At 36.4% G+C, this 24,133-nt stretch overlaps 1 protein-coding gene across 1 annotated transcript in view; it reads right to left on the bottom strand.

Moving 5' to 3' along the window:
- Window positions 1–4,248: 4,248 nt before the first annotated feature.
- NUS1 (nuclear undecaprenyl pyrophosphate synthase 1 homolog (S. cerevisiae)) overlaps window positions 4,249–24,133 on the bottom strand; it is a 31,828-nt gene continuing 11,943 nt past the window's right edge. The window contains exons 2-5 of the mRNA XM_012002352.1: window positions 18,920–19,045; window positions 17,904–18,053; window positions 8,086–8,185; window positions 4,249–4,974 (exon numbers count right to left, since the gene is read on the bottom strand). Of these exons, the coding sequence (XP_011857742.1) occupies window positions 4,884–4,974; window positions 8,086–8,185; window positions 17,904–18,053; window positions 18,920–19,045 (467 nt within the window). The 3' untranslated portion in view covers window positions 4,249–4,883. The remainder of the gene's footprint in view (window positions 4,975–8,085; window positions 8,186–17,903; window positions 18,054–18,919; window positions 19,046–24,133) is intronic.

Raw genomic sequence — 24,133 nt, 5'->3', positions numbered from 1 at the left:
AAAAAAAAAAACAAACAAAACAAAAACAAACAAACAAAAACCAATAAACTTTGGAAAACTGGTAGGTCAAATGTCAAAGATAAATGTGAACATAATGAATATAATGTGTGGGCAAATGTTAATATATCATTTCATACAATTAAAATATGCACATAATTTATCTCTAGGATCTACAATGAATTCTAAATAAATCGGATGTTTTAAAAAATTAACCTATAGGATAAATTTTAGGCAACATCCAGTACCACCCCACCTTCCCACAAATTAAGTGACAGACTATAGAAATCACACTAGACCAAAGATTCTGAGACTTGGCACTACTGACATTTGAGGCTAATTGTTGCAAGGACTGTCCTGTGTATTGCAGCACGTTTAGCAGCATCCTTGGCCTGGTCCCACTAGATACCACTAATATACCTCCTCTCTGAGTTGTGACATAAAATGTCTCCAGTTGTCAAATGTCCACTGGGGGGCAAAATCACTCCAGGTGAGAACCACTGCACTAGATAAACGAATGCCATGTCAAACATCCCCAGCTAAGTAGCTTCCACTTTTTTCTTGATGTCCCATTTTCTAATTGTCTGAAATCTAATTAAAATACTTGGTGACAATAGTTGGCTACTATTATCATTACCTGTATCTACTTCTATTTCATGTAAAATAAAAAATTTGCCTGGCGTGATAGCATACAACCTCTCAGCCCAGCTACTTGTGAAGCTGAAGCGGGATGATCGCTTGAGCCCGAATTCAAGCCTAGCCTGGGCAATATAGTGAGATCTCATCTCTAAAAAAAAGAAATAAGAAATTTAAGGCAGTTAATTAAGTATAGCTGTTACTGATAATTAACACTGAAAAATACACATTAAAATAAAGCACGCATAGAACCACATCCATAATAGCAATTGAAATAAATCTTTATCAGAATGGAAACATTACTCTATACAAGTATAGAACTATGCTGTTAGCATTTATCCATATTCTGAATTTTTTGTTTTTTCCAGGATTGCATTTTCCAAGCCAGATTTTTTTCTTGTCCTCGTAACAGCAACTTAAATTACTAATGAAGGGGGCTATATACAGTCAATAGCAGTTATTGCTGTTTGTCCTCAGAGTACATTTAATTTTATTTGTTGCAATCATCTGGGTATGTCATGCTAAAATTAACAGTCCCTGAATCACTAGATGAGGGAGAGAAGAGATGAGCATAAAATTATTTGAAGAATTTGGACCAACATTAAATATTAATAACTGAATGTGGACTATCATTTTAAAACATTTTATTTTCATGTGCTATTATAATTTATATCCAGACACAATAATCAAATACAAAAGAAAATGTAAGACTCTCAATTTCTAGTTTATAGTTTTTAAAAAAATCTCTTTATTAACTTGTTACAGTAGAATACATTTTTTAAAATATAAGTACAAAAAATTCTCGGTGATCACCAAAAATGTAATCAATAAGGTTACAATCCTTTGTTTCTCTGAATCCTTTTTCCTATAACGAAAGTGTATCTTTTAAACCTTAAGAAATTATTTTTGCAATACCTTTTCCTACCCATTTTATCATAGTTTATGTCCTACCAGCGAGGATCTTGGAGAACTGCTCACATTAATCTTGTTTCCTGGGTTTTATTTCAAACTGTCCTGAACTTTATAGTAATTTTTGCTAAAGGCAGTTCCTAGTAATCAGTTATTTACCTTTGGTAAACTTAATTTTAGATGAAAACCATGCACAAAAAACCAATTGTCTTATGATTAGACCTTCAAGTTAGGGGGTGAATAGTCTATGCAGCATAAGACAAACCGTAACTTTTACCTTTAAATTTCCTCTTTTGACAAGAACTATCACATTCCTTTTTAAAAGGGTACACATAATACGTTTTTAATTTGGAAATTTCATATTCGGTGAAAATTCAAATTTTAATTACTGTGGAATTTTGACAACTCTAGCAACGGCAAAGCTGAATTTATTTCACTATTATCTATCAAAAAGCAAGTAACATTGTAAGATTTCAAATGTTTAACCTGGTAAAAGTGAGAATATATTTCAATCAAGAGCATACCATCTAAAAAAAACAGTATTGCTATCTAGTCATATGCATTTCTTATTACATTTTTGCAGCCCCTAAGTGTTCAGAATAAATGTAGCATTCACATAATACTATAGTCAAAGAAAAGAGTATATTCTTTTATTGGATTTTGTTCATACATGTTAAGTTTCAACTTTCAATAATAAAATTCAATAAATTTGATTCCTTAATCATAAAAACTTGCTTTACACATTATTTACATGTTGTCAAAGTCCATACAAAACATCACAAGGATTTGATTGACTCTATGCGTGGTACCATCACACAGAAGGAGGAGGGAGCTAATCCAGTAACATACATTCAAAGATTAAATTGTAGATATGCACAGTGTATTTGGCACTGTTCATTAATAACACCTTCCTCTCAAAGACAGGCATTCTTAAGCGTTAGTCACGATATACCAGAATTTGCTATTCACATTAAAACCACCTTTTAAACTTTATAACAGTAACCGATTATTACAGTTTTAAGAAACAAAACAAAATGAGAACTGGGAATGGAATTCAAATCCTCCAACTTCTTGCTATGCTCCAAGCTGCCATTCATAAAACAGGTTTAAATTTGGTAATTTTTCCATTGTGGGGAGTGTCAACAAGAAACTATTCAAAGACAGTATTTTCCAATATAAATAAAGACACATACTTTTGTTTAAAATTACCAGTTCTTCTTGGGAGTGCAAAGGGAGGTTTGATGATATACAACTTGTGATGCTTTTGGCAGGAATTATAGAACAAACAATGCCATTCAAGTTGTGGAGATTGTACTAGCAGGTGAACTCATAAAGAGAAGGTTCTGGAATGACTACATCTGAAAACAGAATCTTAGTAGTTTGTACTTTGCCTCCTCCTAGAACTTCAAGAGACTCAAATCATAGGCTACAAATGTACTTTCAAGTATATACTTATGAATGGAAGGAGAAAATAAAAGCATGAAAAATGCAAATATTAAACCTTTAGTGGCTTGGGCTATATTCCAGTAGGTAATTTGACTAACTTCACTTTAACAAAGATTAAATCCCTTCATTTTAATCAGGTCCATTAAATTTCATTCATTAAAGCTATACATACTCCAGAATGTTTATAAGACATTTATACCTATCATGTTTACAAAAGGCATAAATTCAGTCTTAAGCTGCATTACAAATGCCTCAATATAACATAATCACAGTATAAGGAATCAGAAATCCTCTGATTAGATATGCTGTAGCTTCACACAAAACTCTCAGTAATAAATTAAAACAAAAAAGTCGTACAATGTATAATGGATTATGCAGTGCAAAGTAACATCACTGGACCAAAATTTAGTTTAATCATTTTTATTTCAAGTGTATTTAAAAAATCATAAATGGGGTTTCATAATCCAAAGTTAAAACATTTATTCTTCATAGCTTCAGAATTTGACAAGCAACTGTAGACCATCCTTTCCAAATCCAGTCTTCTTTGCTATTTTCCAAACTTCTGAGATCTAGTATTGAACTGCTCCATTCTAAATGTACAGTTTTAGATAAGTATTGTACACTTGTTGATAAGGGTTTTCTGAAAACAGTCTATCAAATATCAAGAATGGTTTCTATCTAAGAATCAGCAGTGAGGGAAGAAATATTAAACACCTATCAAGAAATCAATTATTCATTTTAAAAATAACAGAACCAGTGCTGCTCTCTGTCATAAAAGAGAACATGTAAAATTTATTTTTATAGACTTTGGTAATATTTTATTCCCCACAGAGGCCTTCAATCTTACTTAAAGATATTTTACGCACAGTAACCACCAGGATTTACTGAGTAAAAATCTCAGTTATTAACCATGCCCCTAAAATGTGCTATTCCAAAGAGGAACAGGTTACTTTTGAGGAAAAAAGCTGCCTTGGTAACTTCCCTCAAATGTTTACGTTTAAAAAGATAGTTGATGGAAATATTTTTTAAACCAACTTTGGGTATAATATGGCATACTGCCCATCAAACAAAAAAGGAAATCAAAACTTTCTTTCCATTTATAGTTAGTGTTCCACCTTTACTATCAAGATTACAACTTATTGACCTTTTATGCTTGTTTGGTTTTTTTGACTGCCTAATCCAATATTTAAATTTTTAAAAGTCTGCATTTCAATGTGGTAAGAGTTATTTTTCAAATAATCTTCATAACCCAGAATACAGACACCAGAGCAATACTCTCAAGTCATACTTTTGACTACAATTAAGAGATGAAAATGGACGGATATCTGAAGACAGGTATTTCCTCTGCTCTGAAGGTGAGCAAGCTTTTAACATGTGAGCAACACAGAACTCCACTCCTCTGGAGCTCCTTTCAACTCAGAATGCTCCCGTTCAGTAAGTCAATATATTATTCTTAAAAATTAAAGTTTGGTCACTAAGAAGGACTGAACAAAAATTATTCCCCTCCCGCCAAACACAATCAGAACAGTTCTAATCAGGCCCTTTGCTCCCCACAAAAATAGGGAAGTAGCTGGGCTGAAGACTTTAAGTGTGACATTTCAGTTCCTAAAACATTGCTGCTATTTGCTCAAAGTTGTAGGTCTATGTATTTCCTTCTCCAATACGTCCCCATTTATAAGTTTATTTCCATACATACAAACGTGCACATGTGTGCACGTGCACACGCACACACACACACACTCACTCTCAAGTAAGACACTTTTTTGTGTTTGTTGATAAATTATGAGGATTATGAACTAGGTGTGTACAGGGTTTCATAGGTGCTTTGTAAACATCAGAGTCGCTTGGGTCCTTTCCTCCATAAGCCTCAAATCAAATTATGCAACCAATGACCACTACTTTCCCAGACGCTGTTCACAGGCTGCATACTGACGAAGGGCAGAGAAAAAGTCCTCATAACTGATGTTTAGGTGGGAAGGCAAAGAGCTGAAAAGAAAATACAGGGGGGAAAAAAGCAATTAGATATACACTGTATGTAATGTAGGGGGGAACCAGAAGATAAGGAACAAAAAGAAGTTAAGAATAGAATACACCAAATTATCCTCCACCAGACAGCACCATGACAAGCACAGAAAATGTCTTAATCATAATATGGAGACTAAAAGGGTGGGACCCTGACAGAACAGACTGGGAAATAGCAGAGAGCCTCTGAGGCACTGAGGGGTAGTGGTCACTGTTTATTGACGAGTGTTCATGGAAGATAGGTATTCCCTCTGCTCTGAGGGTAAATTATAAGCAGAATATGCCAAACAACTTCTACTAAGATTGTTCAGCTCGTTGTGAAAGAGTTCAAGTAAAAAATTAATATGCCATGCTTAATGTTAGGCAGGGCTACACAGCATCCAAACGCGATGAAATATTGTAGCCATGTTGTGAGCAACCTATAAATCAACACTTATCTCCACTATTTCCAATTACTCAAGGGCAATTACAGTGTGAAAATAAGCACTTTCTAAAGATAGACTGAATACACGATCAGAGGGTTCCCTTATATTGTAAGTAACTATTAATTTTCAATAAGTAACATGAAAAACATCTGTAATTTATGTAACTTTATAATGTGGGAATTCCAAATATAATCTGGGAATTCCAAATAGTATCAGGGTCAAACACCTGGTCAGAACAGAAGAGTCACAGAGTCCCATAGTCACATGCACCACAAAAAAAGAGTGAACAAACCTACCTTGAAAGGACTCCTGCCTGTCTTTAGCTATACTTTTCTTTATCCTTCCTCTGACTGCCAGAAATTCTGAAACAAGTCACGCACTTCTAACTCCTCATCATCTCTTATTAATCTCTGCTATCAACCTTAAGTCTTATTCACGTCTCTGAAATAATATGCTCAAAGAACAAATGTAATGCATTCTTCGAGCATATTATTCACGTCTCTGAAATAATATGCTCAAAGAACAAATGTAATGCATTCTTCTTGCTAAAGCTTGCTTCAAACATCCTCAAACTCTCAACTTTCCTAAGTCTTCCTCATCTTACCCCTTCAATCAACCTCATCTCCTACAACTCTTCAATAAACATAGTGCCACTAGCCCTCAATGCCTCAGAAGCTCTGTTGCTATTTCTCAGTCTGTTCTGTCAGAACCCCACCCTTCCCTTCTCTGTATTATGATTAACACATTTTCCCTGCCATCACAGTGCTCAGTCTCGTAAAGGGTACACAAATACAAAGCAAACCTCAGTATAATGTGATATAGCTATCACAGACATGTACATAGGTCAAAGGAAGAGCCTGTTATGTGCTTCATATCTTGTCCATTATCAGATTTAAATTCTCAGCTCCAAATTAACATGCCCTTTGTACAAATATAGAGAAGTTTAAATAACTTTCCAAAGTCATATTATTGAGCTGCATAGTCAAGATTCAAACCAAAATCCTTCTGTTCTTCCCTCCAGACCACTCCCAACTGTCCACGGCATCACTGCTGTCATACTTGGAGACCACCTGAAATGACTTGAAAACCCTTGGAGAAAACCAGGTAAGAGAAACATACTCCCACCATAAAGAAACTCTGAGTCTGGAGACCTGGGTTCTAACTCACTTTGTGACAAGCTTGAACAATGTCTCTTCCCTATTTTCCTTACCTATAAAATGAGAAGGTAGGACCAGATGATTTAGCGTCCTTTCCAACTCTAACATGCTGCATGTCCTCTCCTCTTTTTGAAACTGTCCCTCCTGCCCGCAAGCTTAAAGGACCCCTTCGTATACTCTGGAGAGATACTCTGTATTCTCATAGGTTCAACTACTTCCTAGGTTATCATGATCCCCAAACATACATCTTTAGCCTTGACTTCTCACTCAAGCATCAATTCTACATCGTTATCTGTCCTACACTAAGCATATCCATCCAAATAGACTATAGCCTCAAAATCATCTGCATCTTCCCTTCAAAACTGAATATTCCCTTTACTTTCTGGTTTCCTCTCAATAATACCGTAATCACTTAGTCACTTAAGCTTAAAAACTTAGGAGTCATTTCATCTCTTCTCTAATTTTATCACAATTAGTAAAGTGCTAGGCCTGCAATTATACTTGGTAAATACTTGTCATGAGAGAGAGAATTTGTAGTATTCTCCAAGACCCAGCATTTAAATATATTTTAAGGCTACTATGTCTCTCCTTTATTCTAAATTAGGGGTCAGCAAATACAGCCTAGGAGCCTGACACTTGTTTTTGTAAATAAAGTTTTATCAGAACACGGTCACAACGCTTGTTCACATATCATCCTTGGCTGTTTAGCTATAGCAGCAGAGTTGCATGGCTGCAATAGAGAGGAGCAGTTGTAAGTGACTGTACAGCCTGAAAAGCCTAAAATATTTACTATCTGGCCCTTCATAGAAAGTTTGCCTAAACTGTTCTAAATAAGCAATTTCACTCTCTTCAATGTATTTTCCCTTAAATTATAGTTATGGCCTCCTCACTTGTCTTTTTAATCTCATCCTTTCCCAAATCCAATCCACTCTAGTACATAAGCTACTAAACAAACCTTCCAAAATCACCATTCCCACATAATATACAGGCTCAACAGGTTTCCTATTGCCTGCCTACCACTATAAACATTCCTTATGCTGGCATTTAAAGATTTGTGAACCTTGACACCTCTGAACTATACGATTTCATCTCATGCTACTGCCTAACACTGTCTGCTCTGGTGTGGCTAGTTTCTAATTTCTTTAAAACACGCCCCAAGTTTTCTTTTTTCCCCTCTTCTCACCTTTCCTCTAAATATGAAAACTGTACCCATTTTATATATCCGTGGATCAAGCCACACCCTTTACAATGATGTCTCACTCCCGATCTCCTAAGGTAATTAGTGGCAATACCAAACATCTGCACAACTATACGCTCTCTTGTGTCTAACTCATTTATGTATGACTGTATTTTACCTGTGACACTGTGAAATAACTGACGTAAAAGATCCAGTATTATAATTCTTTGGAAATCCCCACCAGATCTAGTATAGTGCTGAGCTCAAGAAACACTTGCTGAATCTAAACAAAGTCAGTACACTTTTAATTACTTACACAATCTCAGTCAATCTGATGTGCCAGGGAAGAAAGCCTAATGTGCTGTCCACAGGACCAAACTTCAATACTAAATCAGGATCAGGACAACCATTTGAACCTTGGAAATAAAGAAATACACATGAACTTAACATGCACTGCACCCACATGCACACACACAGAAACACACAGATCAAGGGCAAAATGTATTAATCAAATTGGTTTCTTAAACTACCTGTTTTCTTCGGGTATGTCTCTATGCCCCACCCCCAACTCTCTAATACATACTTTAATATCTATGCTCATTCCAAATGTGGAAGTTTTCTCAAAAGTCTATTTAACTGGATTGATTACCTGATAAGGGTAACCCAACTCCCACACTACACCCAACAGGTGCCCCCGAAATCACATGTATCTTTTTTTGTTTTTTTTTTGTTTTTTTTTTTTTTTTTTTGAGACGGAGTCTCGCTCTGTCGCCCAGGCTGGAGTGCAGTGGCGCGATCTCAGCTCACTGCAAGCTCCGCCTCCCGGGTTCACGCCATTCTCCTGCCTCAGCCTCCCGAGTAGCTGGGACTACAGGCGCCCACAACCGCGCCTGGCTAATTTTTTTTTTTTTTTATTTTTTTAGTAGAGACAGGGTTTCACCGTGGTCTCGATCTCCTGACCTTGTGATCCGCCCGCCTCGGCCTCCCAAAGTGCTGGGATTACAGGCGTGAGCCACCGCGCCCGGCCTCACATGTATCTTTTAAGACTCAACGTAGGTGTTTTCTTGGAATCCTGGGAAGGTACTACAGTTCTAAGGGCATGACTGCTTGATTCTGGCCACAGAATCGAGTAACTTCAGAGACGAAAAGGAAATTTAAAAAGTATCTATTCTCCTTCCTTCCCTCATGTATCTCATTTTACAGCTATGAACCCAAAAAGACCAACTCCTAGCTATATACTACAAATGTCTACAGTGCTCCCCAGAGCCGGAGCAGCCTCAGAGAGCAAAAGGAGACCAAGCATCTGCCTCAACAAGGGCAAGGTCAATTTTTATCTCTTTCATGAACTGGTTTCCATATGACACCTGACTTGGGGAAAAAAAGGATAAGGGTATTTCAATAGCTTAAAAATAAAGTTTGAAGAGTATAGAAAAAAGATACTATAATTTTAAGGTTCCAATAGTTAATATCCTCAGTTCTGCCACTAACTTATCTGCTATACAATCTCTCCAGTGCCAAATTCCTTCATTTGTCAAATAAGGAAACTGGATTAGGTGGTCCTGTCCAGAAGCAATACTGAAAAAATTACTTCCATAACAAAGTCCTTTTAAAAGTCCATACTGGTAGAGTGATTGGGCCAAGCAGAAGAACACACATTCCTGTATCACCTAAAAAGCAATAAATTATCTTCCATAAAAAATGACAAGAAGGAACTGCAAACCAATAGTGATGTAAAGAGGGTGGCAAATCTTCTCTATAAAAAACATGTTAAATTGGAAAAAACCAACCATTCAAGAACACTAGATACTGACCAAAGGCAGACAATTATTCTTTAAAAAAACAAAGCAAAACAAAAAGCTAGAGTTTTCAGTAAGAATGGCAAAGGTCTACGGCCTTCTTGCCTGGGACTGCTCCCAATGTCCACCCCAATCAACTGGAGGGAACTTACATTTTACCAGTATATCTCTGACAGAAAAATTAGATGATTTGCTATTTGCTGTCAAAAGATATGGACTCAATTTGGAACTGGAGGGTGTAGGCAAGAAGGAAAAGGAACAATGAAAATCCATGGTTTGACAGTTAAAGGTGGGAAATTCAAAAGAGAACAAACAGGAAAACACACAGCTTTACTTGCCTGAGGTTGTAGCCCCAGTTAGTACAATGGAAAGAAATTTAACAGTGAGATCCAGGAAATAAGGGCTCAGATAAACTCTCACATATCCATGGCCGACTGGGAAATAACATACATACTAGGAGGGGAAGCAGGGTAGGGGACAGGGCAGGAAGAAAGTTCAGTGAAAATCAAAAGCCAAGGAAACTTGAGAACTACTGGCAACTTTAAATTCAGTTTCCAATACCAGAAATCACGGAAGCCTTACAAATTTAAGGTATCTAAGCATAACCAGTGTGGAAATCACTGGCTAACCACTAAGCTACATAGACATACGCCGGACTAAAAAATAAAATAAAAAAATAACCTCAGCAGAGACAGCAGGAGTAATCTTTATTTATAGACAACATGATCCTGTATTTAGAAAATCCTAAGTCTCTATGAAAAGAGCTACTATAACTATTAGGTGAACTTGTATCTTAGCAAGGTTGCAGGATACAAAATCAATATTAAAAAACAAGTGTATTTCTAAGTATTAACAAACAACCTGAAAATTAAGAAAATAATTCCATTAACAACAGCATCAAAAAGAATAAAATACCTAGGAGTAAATTTAACAAAAGAAGTAGAAATTCTATACCCTGAAACTGCAAAATATTATTTAAGAAAATTAGAACCCAGCCAGGTGCGGTGGCTCACGCCTGTAATCCCAGCACTTTGGGAGGCCTAGGCGGGTGGATCACGAGGTCGGGAGATCAAGACCACCCTGGCTAACACGGTGAAACCCCATCTATACTAAAAATACAAAAAATTAGTCGGGCGTGGTGGTCGGCGCCTGTATGTAGTCTCTGCTACTCAGAAGGCCGAGGCAGGAGAATGGCGTGAACCTGGGAGGTGGAGTCTGCAGTGAGCCGAGATCGTGCCACTGCACTCCAGCCTGGGCGACACAGCAAGACTCTGTCTCCAAAAAAAAAAAAAAAAAAAAAGATAATTAGAACCCAAACAAATGGAGAAATACACTATGTTCATGAACTGGAAGACTCAATATTGTTAAGACGGCAACTTTCCCCAAATTGAGCTATAGATTCAACTCAATCCATATCAAAACCCCAGCAGAGTTTTTTTAAATTAAAAAGCCAATCCCAAACTTTGTAGAAAAATGCAAAGGACCCTGAATAGACACAACAACTTTGAAAAAAAAAATCTTACTCAATTTTTTTTTTGGTACACAGTAGCCAGCCTCACTTCCCTCCGGCTCACTCCCCCATCACCTTTCCCAGCCTCTAGCAACCATCCTTCTACTCTCTATCTCCATGAGTTCAATTGTTTTAATTTTTAGCTCCCACAGGCAAGAACATGTGATGTTTGTCTTTCTGTGACGGGTTTATTTCATTTAACATAATGACCTCCAGTTTCATCTGTGTTGCTGCAAATGACATGATCTTGTTCTTTTTATGGCTAAATACTACTCTATGGTCCACTTGTGCATTTTCTTTATTGATTCATCTGCTGATGGACACTTCAGCTGCTTCCAAATCTTGGCTATTGTGAACAGTGCTGCAATAAACATAGGAGTGCAGATTCTTTTCTTTTTGGTATATACTTAGCAGTGGGATTACTGGATCATATGGTAGCTCAATGTTTAGTTTTTTGAGAAACCTCCAAACTGTTCTCCATACTGGTTGTACCAATTTACATTCCCACCAACAGTGTACAAGGATTCCCTTTCTCCACATTCTTGTTAGCATTTGTTATAACCTGTTGTTAAAAAAAAAAAAAAGCCATTTTACGATATGTTATTGTAGGTCTAATTTGCATTTCTCCAATGATCAGTGATATTGAGCATCTTTGCATATACCTATTTGCTATCTGAATGTATTCTTTTGAGAAATATCTATTCAGATCTTTTGCCTATTTAAAAAATCAGATTAGATTTTTTTCCTATAGATTTGCTTAAGCTTCTTATGTATTCTCGTTATTAATCCCTTGTCAGATGGGTAGTTTGCAAATATTTTCTCCCATTCTCTGTGTTGTCTCTTCACTTTGCTGTTTCCTTTGCTGTGCGGTAGCTTTTTAACTTGATGTGATCCCATTTGTTCATTTTTGCTTTGGTTGCCTGTGCTTGTAGGGTTTTGGCCCAGTCCAATGTCCTAGAGAGCTTCCCCCAATGTCTTCTTGTAGTAGTTTCTTAGTTTGAGAGCTTAGATTTAAGTCTTTCATGCATTTTGATTTGATTTTTGTATGTGACAAGAGATAGGGTTCCAGTTTCATTCTTTTGCACATGGATATCCAGTTTTCCCTGCACCATTTATTGAAGATACTGGTTTTCCCCAGAGTATGTTCTGGGCACCTTTGTCAAAAAATGAGTTCACTGGAGATGTATGCATTTGTCTCTAGATTGTCTATTCTCTGCCATTAGTCTGTGTCTGTTTTTATGCCAGTGCCATGCTGTTTTGGTAACTATCAGTATGGCTCTGTAGCATAACTGGAAGTCTGGTAACAGGATTCCTCCAGTTTTGTTCTTTTTGCTTAGAACAGCTTTGGCTATTCTGGGTCTTTTTGTGATTCCATACAAATTTTCGGATTGTTTTTTCTAGTTCTGTGAAGAATGTCATTGATATTTTGATAGAAGTTGCAATGACTGCAGATTGCTTTGGGGAGTATGGACATTTTAACAATATTGATTCTTCTTCCAATCCATGAACGGAAAACAGGCTTACATTTTTTGGCCGCTGTCCTTAATTTCTCTCATCAATGTTTCACAGTATTCATTGTAGAGATCTTTCACTTCTTCGGTTAATTCCTAGATATTTCATTTTATTTATACCTATTGTAAATGAGATTACTTTCTTGGTTTCTTTTTCAGATTTTTCACTATTGACATCTAGAAATGCTCCTGATTTTTGTACATTGGTTTTGTATCCTGCAACTTTACTGAATGTGTTTATCTGTTCTAATAGTTGTTTGGTGGAATCTTTAGGTTTTTCCCAATTTGAGATCAGATCATCTGCAAAGAAGGACTTCTTCCTTTCCAATCTGGATACCTTTTCCTTCTTTTTCTGGTCTGATTGCTCTAGCTAGGACCTCCAGTACTATGCTAAATAACAGTGGTGAAAGTGGGCATCCTTGTGTTCCAGATTTAGGAGGAAAGGCTTTCAGTTTTTCCCCATTCAGAAAGATAGTAGCTATGGGTCCATCATATATGGCTTTTATTATGTTGTAGTATGTTCCTTCTATAGCCAGATTTTTATGGGTTTTATCATCAAGTGTTTAATGTTATCAAATGCGTCTTCAGTATCAATTGAAATGGTCATGATCTTTATCTTTCATACTGTTGATATATCATATTCATTGATTTGTGTATGTTCAACCATCCTTGCATCCCTGGGATAAATCCCACCTGGTCATGATCTTTTTAATATATTGTTGAATTCAGTTTGCCATTATTTTGTGGAGGATTTCTTCATGAACACTTATCAGTGATACTGGCTTGTAGTTTTCTTTTTTTGATGTGTCTCTGTCTGGTTTGGGTAACATGGCAATACTAGCTTCACAGAACGAATTTGAAAGCATTCCCTCCTTTCTATTGTGCAGAACAGTTTGAGTAGAATTGGTATTAGTTCTTCTTTAAATGTCTGGTAGAATCCAGCAATGAAGCCATCAAGTCCTGAGCTTTCCATTGCTCTAAAACTTTTTATTACTTCAGCTTCAATCTCATCACTTATTATTGGTCTCTTTGGGATTTGGATTTCTTCATGGTTCAATCTTGGTGGGTTGTATGTGTCTAGGAATTTATTTATTTCTTCTAGATTTTCCAAGGGGGATTTATTGGCATACAGTTGCTCACAGCAGCCACTAACGATCCTTTGAATTTCTGCAATATCTCCTTTCCATCTCTGATTTTACTTATTTGGGTCTTCTGGTTTTTTTCCTTGGTCTAACTAAAGATTTCTCAATTTTATCTTTTCTAAAACACCACCAATTTTTTGATCTTTTGTATATACTTTTTCATTTCAAATTCATTCATTTCTGCTCTGATCTTTAAACTTTTCTGTTAGTACTGCTTTGCTGCATCCCATACGTTTTGGTATGTTGTATTTTTATTATCACTTGTCTCAATAAATTTTTCAATTTCCTTCTTAATTTCTTCAGTTACCCACTGGTAATCCAGGAGCATATTGATATAGTTTCCATGTGTCTGTATAGTTTCCAAAATTCCTCGTTATTGATTTCTAGTTTTATTCCATTGTGGTCGGAGAAGATGCTTGATATTACTTCAAATTTTGTGAATGTTTTAGACTTGTTTTGTGCCTTAACATATGGTCTCTCCTTGTGAATGTTTCATGTCCTGACAAGCAGAATGTATATTCTGCAGCCATTGGATAAAATGTTCTGTAAATATCTATTAGATCCATTTGGTCTACAGTGCAGATTAAGTTCAACGTTTCTTTGTTGATTTTCTGTCTTTATCTATCCAGGGTTGAAAGTGCAGTGTTAAAGTCTCCAACTATTATTGTATTGGGGTCTATCTCTCTCTCTTTAGCTCTACTAATATTGGCTTTATATATCTGGGTTCTCAATGTTGGGTGCATATGTATGTACAATTGTTATATCCTCTTGCTAAAATGACCCCTTTATCACTAGACAGTGAACTTCTCTGTCTTTTCTTAGAGTTTTTGTCTTGAAATATATCTTGTCTGATATAAGTAAAATAACTCCTGCTTTTTGGGTTTCCATTGGCATAAAATATCTTTTTCCATCCCTTTATTTTCAGTCTGTATATGTCTTTATAGGTGAAGTATGTTTCTGGTAGGCAACAGATCATTGGGTCTTGTTTTTTATCCATCCGCCCACTGTATGTCTTTTGAAGAGTTTAGTCTACTTACATTCAATGTTATTATTGATAAGGACTTGCTCCTGCCATTTTGTTATTTGTTTTCTAGTTGTTTTGTGGTCTTCTCTTCCTTCTTTACTTCCTTCCTGTCCTCCTTTTAGGGAAGGTGATTTTCTCTGGTGGTATGATTTAATTTCTTGCTTTTTATTTTTTGTGTATCTCTTTTAAGTGTTTTGATCGGAGATTACCATGAGGCTTTCAAATACCAGCTTATAACCCATTATTTTAAGCTGATAACAATACTGCTTGTATAAACAAATAAGCAAAAAGAAAACTAATAAAAACTGTACACTTTACATTCATCTCCCCATTTTAAAACTTTCTGTTGTTTTTATTTGTATCTTATTGTACTGTCTATGTCTTGAAAAGTTGTTTTAGTTATTATTATTGACTGGGTCATCAGGGTCTTTTTATTTGACAGTAGTTTTATATACCACAGTTACAGTTCTGTAATATTCTGTGTACTTACTATCACCAGTGAGAGTTGTACCTTCAGATGATTTATTGCTCATTAACATCTTTTCCTCTCTGATTAAAGAATTCCCCTCAGCATTTCTTGCAGGGCAGGTGTGGTGCTGATAAAATCTCTTGGCTTTTGTCTGGGAAAGTCTATTTCTTCTTCATGTTTGAAGGATATTTTCAGTGGGCATACTATTATTCTAGGGTAAAAGTTTCTTTCCTTCAGCACTTTTTAAAATATGTTATGCCACTCTCTCAGTCTGTAAGGTTTCTACTGAAAAGTCTGCTGCCAGATATATTGAACCTCTATTGTATGTTGTTTCTTTTCTCTTGTTGCTTTTAGAATCCTTTTTTTTTTTTAATCCTTGACCTTTGGGAATTTGATTATTAAATGCCTTGAAGTAGTCATCTTGCGGTTAAATCTGCTTGGTGTTCTATAATCTTCTTGTAGCTGAATGCTGAGATTTTTCTCTAGGTTTGGGAAGTTCTCTACGTTTGAATAAACTTTGTACCCCATCTCTCTCTATCTCCTCTTTAAGGCCAATAACTCAGATTTGCCCTCAAGAGGCTTTTTCCTAGATTTTTAAGTGTGCTTCACTCTTTTGTCTCCTCTGTGTATTTGTAAATAGTTTATCTTCAAGCTTATAACTTTCTTCTGCTTGATCAATTCTGCTGTTGAGACTCTCATGCATTCTCAGTATGTCAACTGCATTTTCAACTCCAGAATTTCTGCTTGATTCTTTTTAATTATTTCACTTTCTTTGTTAAATTTATCTGATAGAATTCTGACTTTCTGAATTCTTGAAAACACACAAACATCCACACAAAAACTTGTACACAAATGGTCATACGGCATTATTCAAAAACTGGAAACAAACCAAATATACATTAACCGATGAATGCATGAGTAACATGTAGTATATCTAGAAAATACTACTCACCAATAAAAAATAATGAATGACTAATGCATTTTACATAGATGAACCTCAAAAATATTACAGTAAGTAAACAAAGCAAGACACAAAAGACTATATATTGTATGACTCCTTTTATATAAAACTCATAGAAAAAGCAACAGCATAGTCAGAAGCCAGACCAGTGGTTGCTGGTTTAGGGGGCAGGAGTGGGGACTAAAAGCAGTCACAAAGGAACTTTGGGGGTGATGGTATTCAGAATGCTTGCTTCTGTCAAATTAATGAGTTAAGAATTGTGTACATTTTCATGTACCCTAAGCCTACAATGCCTGCAGGCAAACACCTGGGCTTAATAAACATTAGCGCTTTCCCATGGACTACCTGAAGGTCATCTTTGGATCTCCATCAACTTTTAGAATGTCCTTATGAAATTACTCTCTTATTAGGACCTCATAGGGTGCAGGAAACAGTCAACATCCCAGTAACATCTGAGCAGAGAGCTCTCACAATGGTGTACTACTCACTGAGCCTGAATATAATTAGGCAATGACAGAGAATACAAAGAGTAGGGTAGGAAACAAGTAGTCAACAAAAGTAGGAAGTTAGCGAAACCAAGAAGTGGGATATGGACTTTGCTCTGTGATAGACACATGTCAAAGTGGAAGAAACAAAGAATGGAGAGTTAAGTAAATAAGTAAGTTAGACAGAAAATGCATTTCTTTTTCTTTTTTTTCTTTTTCTGAGACAGGGTCTCACTCTGTCACCCAGGCTAGAGTGTACTGATGCGATCTTGGCTCACTGCAACTTCTACCTCTTGAACTCAAACTATACTACTGCTTCAGCCTCCTGAGTAGTTGGGACCACAGGCATGAGCCACCATGCCTGGCTAATTTTTTATTTTTTGTAGAGATGGGGTTTTGCCATGTTGCCGAGGTTGGTCTCAAACTCCTGTGCTCAAGCGATGCACCTGCCTCAGCCTCCCAAAGTGCTGGGATTACAAGTGTGAGCCACCCCATCCAGCCTGAAAATGCATGATTAATAAGTAAATGGATATTCTAAGTAATAAAAAATGAATGAATGTCTAAAACTGTATGTCTATAGAAACTATTAATGAACATGAATTTACTAGAGAGACTGTCTTTCTTCAAAAGGATCAAGGCTAATGCTAGTAAGCAAGAAGGACCATGATGGTAAGGCAAAAAGGTCCTAGAGGGAATTCTCTAGAGAGAATAAGCAAACCAAAGGCTTTTTTAAACAGCTGAAGAAAAAAAGTTATATTTGGTATAACATGACAAATACAGTTGTATATTTGGTATAGCATAAGAGAAAGAATAATTAAAAAGGAATCAGGGTAACAGTAAGATTATAGGTTATATTCCTGGGATCACCTCATAAAAAGATTAAGTTCAAAGTTAAGGGAAAGTTCAAACTAAAAAGAAAGGGGAAGAGGGAGAGGAAGGCTAACAAGCAGAAGTCCTATTTTCAAGAACAGTCATCACTACAAAAAAGATCCTCAAAGGTCGTCCCCTTTACCATTAAATCCTCATGCAAGTGAGTGGCTACAAATCTCACTGTCTCGAAACCATTTTCACATAGGTCTTTAAATTTCAGAAATTTAACAGGTATAGCAACAAAAAGAATCACGCTTTATAGTATGAAAGAAACAAATATTTCCTTTCATACTGTATCCTTCTGTGACAAAACTAAACACACACCACATACATATACACATATATGTATATATATTAAAAACTTACTAAGTAAACTGCCTAACATATCTACATCCAAATCTGTGGGTCTCTTTTGCTTCTGGGCTACTAATTGGCAAAAGTCCCGAGCAGCTCTCACAATATCTGCTTTTCCATCTTCCGGGGACAGCACCTTCACTGCCAAATGGCAATTTAAAACTGGAAGAAAAAACAAACAATGTATTTTAAAAACACTCTCTTACAAGTCTATTTCAAAATCAGTTTTAAGAAATATACGGTTTAGACCAAAATAAACATACAGTTCTTACAGTAAACAAGAATTGTTTAAGCCCTTCAATTTCAATATCAAAACATACTTAGCTATTCTCCTCTGAAAGGATCTATGCACCCCAAATCACGTCCATGTATAAATTTATACACTGCCTTCTTTTCAAAGTGTTCAGAATGACTATGTATTGTGACTACATCCTCTAGAAAACAGAAGCTTTACAGGCTAGCTAACAAATTTTCATGCATCTAAAATTTCCTCTATAATTGCAATACAGTTAGCAGTAACACAGAATAAAAGAAAAAATAAAGACTAAGAAAAAACTGTTACAGTGGAATATGCATTGCCTATAGCATACACACTTTTTATCAATTCTACTTCCATAGGAGCTATCTTACAACTGATAGGGATTCTCAGATAACACTGCAAAATTCTTATCTATAGACATGCAAATTCTTTCTTGTCCAGCAAAGATTCAATTTCTTCCCTCACGCCATAGAACAACCAGTTGTACCTCTATTTATACATTCATTTCAATATCCCTACAAATGTGTCCATTTTATGGATTTTCTGTGGAACCAGTTAAAAAATTTGCCTGGTTAAATAAAATCCTCACAATGTGTTCACTTTTTACCAAGATTAAGATGGGAAAGTCTAAATCTGATGATGAAAGATGTTGACAATAAAGACTACGAGAGCAATGTGAATGAATAAATGACAGAGTAACAGAAATTGCCATGAAACATGAAACACACATCTTCCCATGTCACATGTTCAATTATACACTCATGCTTACCTTGATCATCTTTGTCATTACTATTTGCAAATTCTGGTGAGTATTTTGAACAATCTAGGCCCAGAAGTTCTTGCTGTTGTTTTAAAATTTCATCCATCAATCTGGAATTATTTCTTTTGAAAATACCTTTAAAAAAGAAAAAGGCAAGTAAAACGCAACTAGGTTAATTTTTCCTCTTCAAGTGAATGCTTGCTGTGAAAACAACACTAGATCCAGTACTGAACAAATGTCAAGCAAAGCTGTAATGACTAGTCCTAAACTAGAATCTAAAAGGAAAATATGACAACAAAACTTTGTTAATACAAGAGTCTGCCTTCCAGGAAAAAAAAGAAGAGAAGTAACTACTTAAGTAGTGGCATGTGAATATGACAGAAATTTAGACTTAGAAAGGACTTTTAAGAGATCACTTACTTAAAATCTTTGTGGATTCAGAAACTGAGGCCTTTAAGAACTCTTTAAGGTTCTTCTCCAAGAAATTATAAATTGCAGCAGGGGTCTAGAGCCTGTTGTGTTCCTCACTCACAGTCTAATGTACCTTTTCTGCAGATTTACTACTTGTATTAAATACTATTGCTTCAATTTGATTAGTTTTTTAAATCATAAGAAGTAGTAATATGGATTACATAAAAAGTAGAGAACAGAAAAAGTAACAATTTAGTAAATTAAAACAAAGCACAGAAATAAAATACATAAAATATATGGTCCTCTATGCAGGGAAAAGTTAACACTGTTAACTACTGTCATGTTATTGAGAAAGACAAAGGAACTGTGTGACATACATTTAATGTAAAACTAGTAAGAGCTCAAACTAAAAAAAGGAACAAGTCGTTGACAATTTGCAGAGGCAGCTTTCTAGTGGCCATTGCCTTTTTAATATTTATCAAATGTTCCTACTCTGTACTCTCAGTCAGGCCTGACTTTAAAGTAGTTCAACAAAATAACTGGGAGAGAGAACACAGGTTAATATACACACACACACATATATATATATAAAGCTACTTAAATCTTTTCCTTCAAACCAGTTCTCTTTGTAGAATTTCCAGCTTTTATATATGTGTGTGTGTGTGTGTGTGTGTGTGTATTTATATGGCACAGAACCTGCTGAATATACTGTATACAAATGCCAAGCCAGAAGTATATGTGTAACAGTACTTACAAAAGTAGTCTCCTTTGGTGAGGAAGGCTTTATAAAATAAGATGAGCTGAGATGAACTCAGAAGGTTAAACAGAAGAAACTAGAGAAGATACCAGGTGGGAAAAAATGCTTAAGAAAAAGCATGAGTTTGGAATGTTAAAAAAACAGACGAATGCTGCTGATGCAAAGGATATGAAAAAACTGGTAAGAGGACAGTCCTAGTTTTTATCTCATTCTGCCTGCCAAATGGATAAGCAACAATTTCTGAGCAATATGGAAATACATAAAAATTTATATCTTTACAAGAATTAATCTGGCAACCACATACAGAAGGGCAAGCAGCAGACTACTGTATTAGTCCATACATAATTTGTTGAGGGGATGAGGGGAAAAAGGATTCATCACAAAGGAAGAATTGAGAGAATATGGTACATGACTGACTTAGAAGTGAATGTAGAAAATTCCATGGCTTTTATCCTAGGTAGTAGAAAATGATACCTTTTTTTTTTTTTTTTTTTTAATGAGACAGAGTCTCACTCTGTCCCCTAGACTGGAGTGCAGTGGCGCAATCTCGGCTCACTGCAACCTCCACCTCCTGGGTTCATGGGATTCTCCTGCCTCAGCCTCCTGAGTAGCTGGGACTACAGGCATGTGCCACCATGCCCGGCTAATTTTTTGTATTTTTTTTTTAGGAGAGATGGGATTTCACCGTGTTAGCCAGGATGGTCTTGACCTCCGGACCTCATGATCTGCCCGCCTCGGCCTCCCAAAGTGCTGGGATTACAGGCGTGAGCCACCGCACCTGGCCAATAACATTTTTAAAAGTTGAAAATTCAACAAAGAGAAGCGGTTGGAAAGAAAGGATAAGTTCGGTTTTAGACAGCTGATGATAGAAAATTTAGGGGATTACTATAGAAGTGATTAAGAGGGATCATACAGAAGGAGTTCAAGAGAGGTCATATAAGCACCAATGTGAGTAGGGATCTTATCTGTTTTGCTCACCAGGGCCAACCACAGTGTCTGGCACAGAGCAAACAATAAATAAATGTCTGCTGAAAGAATATGGGAGCTCAGAAACTGAGACACAGATATACACTTGGGAATCATCCTTCTTAATGTGGGAGAGCCAAATACACAAGAATCACGATTAGTAAGATTTCAAATATAAGTAGGTATATATAGAGAAAAGTAGAAGACTAAGATGACACTACATATGAATGCCCACAATTATTATGAAAGTCTAAAATCCTAAGACTCTAAGTGTGGAAATATAAAAGTGAGCATTTTGAAACAGCCATATCCAGAACAAGATTAAGCAAAAAAAAAAAAATCACTAAATATTAGCAAAACTTTTAAAGGAAGGTGATTAATATCAGGAGCTATTTGAATGGCAATCTTTAGAACAGTAATACTTGTGGAGTAATGCAGAAGTGTAGGATATAATTATAATCCCCAAATCAATCATAAAATTCACATGTATGATAGAAAAAGCACATATTCCAAAACAGCATATAAAATACATGATGCCGGCTTATAAATTTTACAAGATTTCCAACTATCTACACAAGTTAGACCACACTTTGGTCGGTATTGTATGTATAAATTGTGGAAGCCATATGAATTTCAAAAATTTCTTAATTTAATAATGGCCTGGGTGCCAGTGGCTCTCACCTGTAATCCCAGCACTTTGGGAAGCCCAGGCATGAGGAACACTTGAGGCCAGGAATTAGAGGCTAACCTGGGCAACATAGCAAGACCTTGTCTCTACAAAAAAAAAAAGTTTTCAAATTAGCTGGATGTGGTGGCACACGCCCTTAGTCCCAGCTATTCAGGAGGCCTAGGTGGGAGATTGCTTGAGCCCAGGAGTTCAAGGCTGCAGTGAGCTATGATCATGCCACTGCACTCCAACTTGAGAACAAACAAATGTAAAAATCTCCATAACACTCCAGCCAGGACATGTAAGTCTATTAAAAATAAAATGGTAAATGACTCCCTTTCCCATAAAAACTAAGGTTTATTCATTTTAATAGTGTTGGGTAATACTAGGAAAGCCTGCTTTGTCTATTCACATCCCACCAATCCCTTCCTTTGACACTCTTTTTAAAAACCCAGCCTTCAGTTCTCACTAATTTGTTCATATTTACCTTAGCCTCCAGATTAAAATGGTAAATCTTTTCAGGAACTCTTGCCCTCTTCAAAGCAATGGATGACAATCTTGTCACCAGAATATTCACTACCTCTCCTCAATCTTTATTCTTCCCTCCTCAGTTTTTCTGAAGCATTACCATTAATGACCACCATGCTTCCTTCTCAAAATTCTATCTTTATCCCACCTTGTGTCAATGTTCTCTTCCTGATTCAACACGTAACCTGGCTCCTTGAATGGCCCACTCTCACTTTCCACTGAATCCTCTTCTTTTCACCCTAAATAAAGATTATTCTTCAGGTCTTCCATCTCAGCCCTCTCTTTCTGTCCATGTGCTCCTTCTTTTCTGATTCTAGTTACTCACAAGACTTGAAAACAAAAAAAGCCCAGACAAAAATAGGTGAGGTAAAATTTGGGGTGCAAAAATTTAAGGGGGTGCCGAAAAAAGCTCAGTAATTAAGACAACAAATAACAATGCAGTATCTTTAAAAATTAAAATGCCAAAGTATCCACGATGAACAAAACATTAAAATTTTAGGTAGAAACAGGATCATTTGGTTCCTAACATTCCTAGTTCATTCAAACATCTAATTCTACCTTGAAGTTCTGTAGGCACCTGAGAGTGAACAAAGCCAAACCTCGGTGGCTTATCTAATAAAGCTAGCTCTCAGAACACTTACATGACATCAAGGTTATAAAATAAATTAAAAGGAGCAGGACTTTAAGTGTATAACTTACATGCACTTAAGAACAAGACTGGAAGAGGACAACCAAAATGAGAACAGTAAATGTATAGGGGTAGTAGGACAGCAGGTGATTTAAAATCATAACCGCTATAAAGTGGTTTATAATTTAACAAAAAAAAAAAAAAAAAAGCTCTTCTTCTTGATACTCTATTTCTAAAAAAGGCATGAGTATCTGCCCAGTCACCCAGGCATCCTCTCTGCTCTCCCATTATCACCCCCGAAAGCCCTACTAATTATGCTAAGCCCATATACTCTTTTACAGCAATGTTTCCTATATCCATATTCTTTTCTGTCCATTGCGCACACGGTTCCCAGCCATTGTGCTGTTCTTTATTATATATATACATACATATTTTTAAGAAACAGGGTCTCACCCTGTCATCCAGGCTGGAGTGCAGTGGGACTATCACAGCTGACTGCAGCCTCCAGCCTCTAGGCTCAAGTGATTCCCCTGCCTCAGCCTTCTGAGTAGCTGGGACTACAGGTGCATACCACTGTGCCCAGCTAAGTTTTTTATTTTTGTAGAGACAGGGTTTTGCTTTGTTGACCAGGCTGATCTCTAACTCCTGGCCCTCAAGTGATCCTTCCTCCTCGGGCCTCAAAAAGTGTTGGGATTACAGGCATGAGCAACCAGCCCAGCCTACTTCCTTATAATATTATAAGCAACTTCTGTGGGTGTTCCTGCCCCCTTCTATTAAGTACTGCTAGCTTCAACACCAGATTTATTCAATCCTGGCACATTCCAACTTCGGTATCTTAAATGGTTCCTAAAATGCCTACTGTATTAAGAACAAACTGCTCAGTCCAACATTAACATTCCAGCCTATGTTTCCAGGCTTGTTGAACACAAATCAAATGAAGTTTTCCATTTCTCAATAATACTTTATCCCCACGAATTAGAATTGCCTATGTTCCTCAAAAACACATAGAGTGACTCCAACCTCCATCCTTTATGCCACTTCCCCAAGCCCAGGCCTATTAAATTCTCCTAATTCTTCATAGGCCAGCTGAAATGTCACTTACCTTCAAGAGGCCTTTCCCAATTCCCCAGCCAGATGTGCCCCATTCCTCCTCTGACTTACCCTCACTCTCAACTCCTCCGTGTACACTCATTTAAAATTGTTAATAAACTAATATTCTGCTTTTTATTATAGCTTAAATCTCTCCACCCTCCCCTCGACTAAACT

Source organism: Mandrillus leucophaeus, unplaced genomic scaffold (assembly GCF_000951045.1).
Source record: "Mandrillus leucophaeus isolate KB7577 unplaced genomic scaffold, Mleu.le_1.0 Scaffold683, whole genome shotgun sequence".
NCBI classification, from domain to species: Eukaryota; Metazoa; Chordata; class Mammalia; order Primates; family Cercopithecidae; genus Mandrillus; species Mandrillus leucophaeus.
This window is presented reverse-complemented; position numbering and strand designations above follow the sequence as displayed.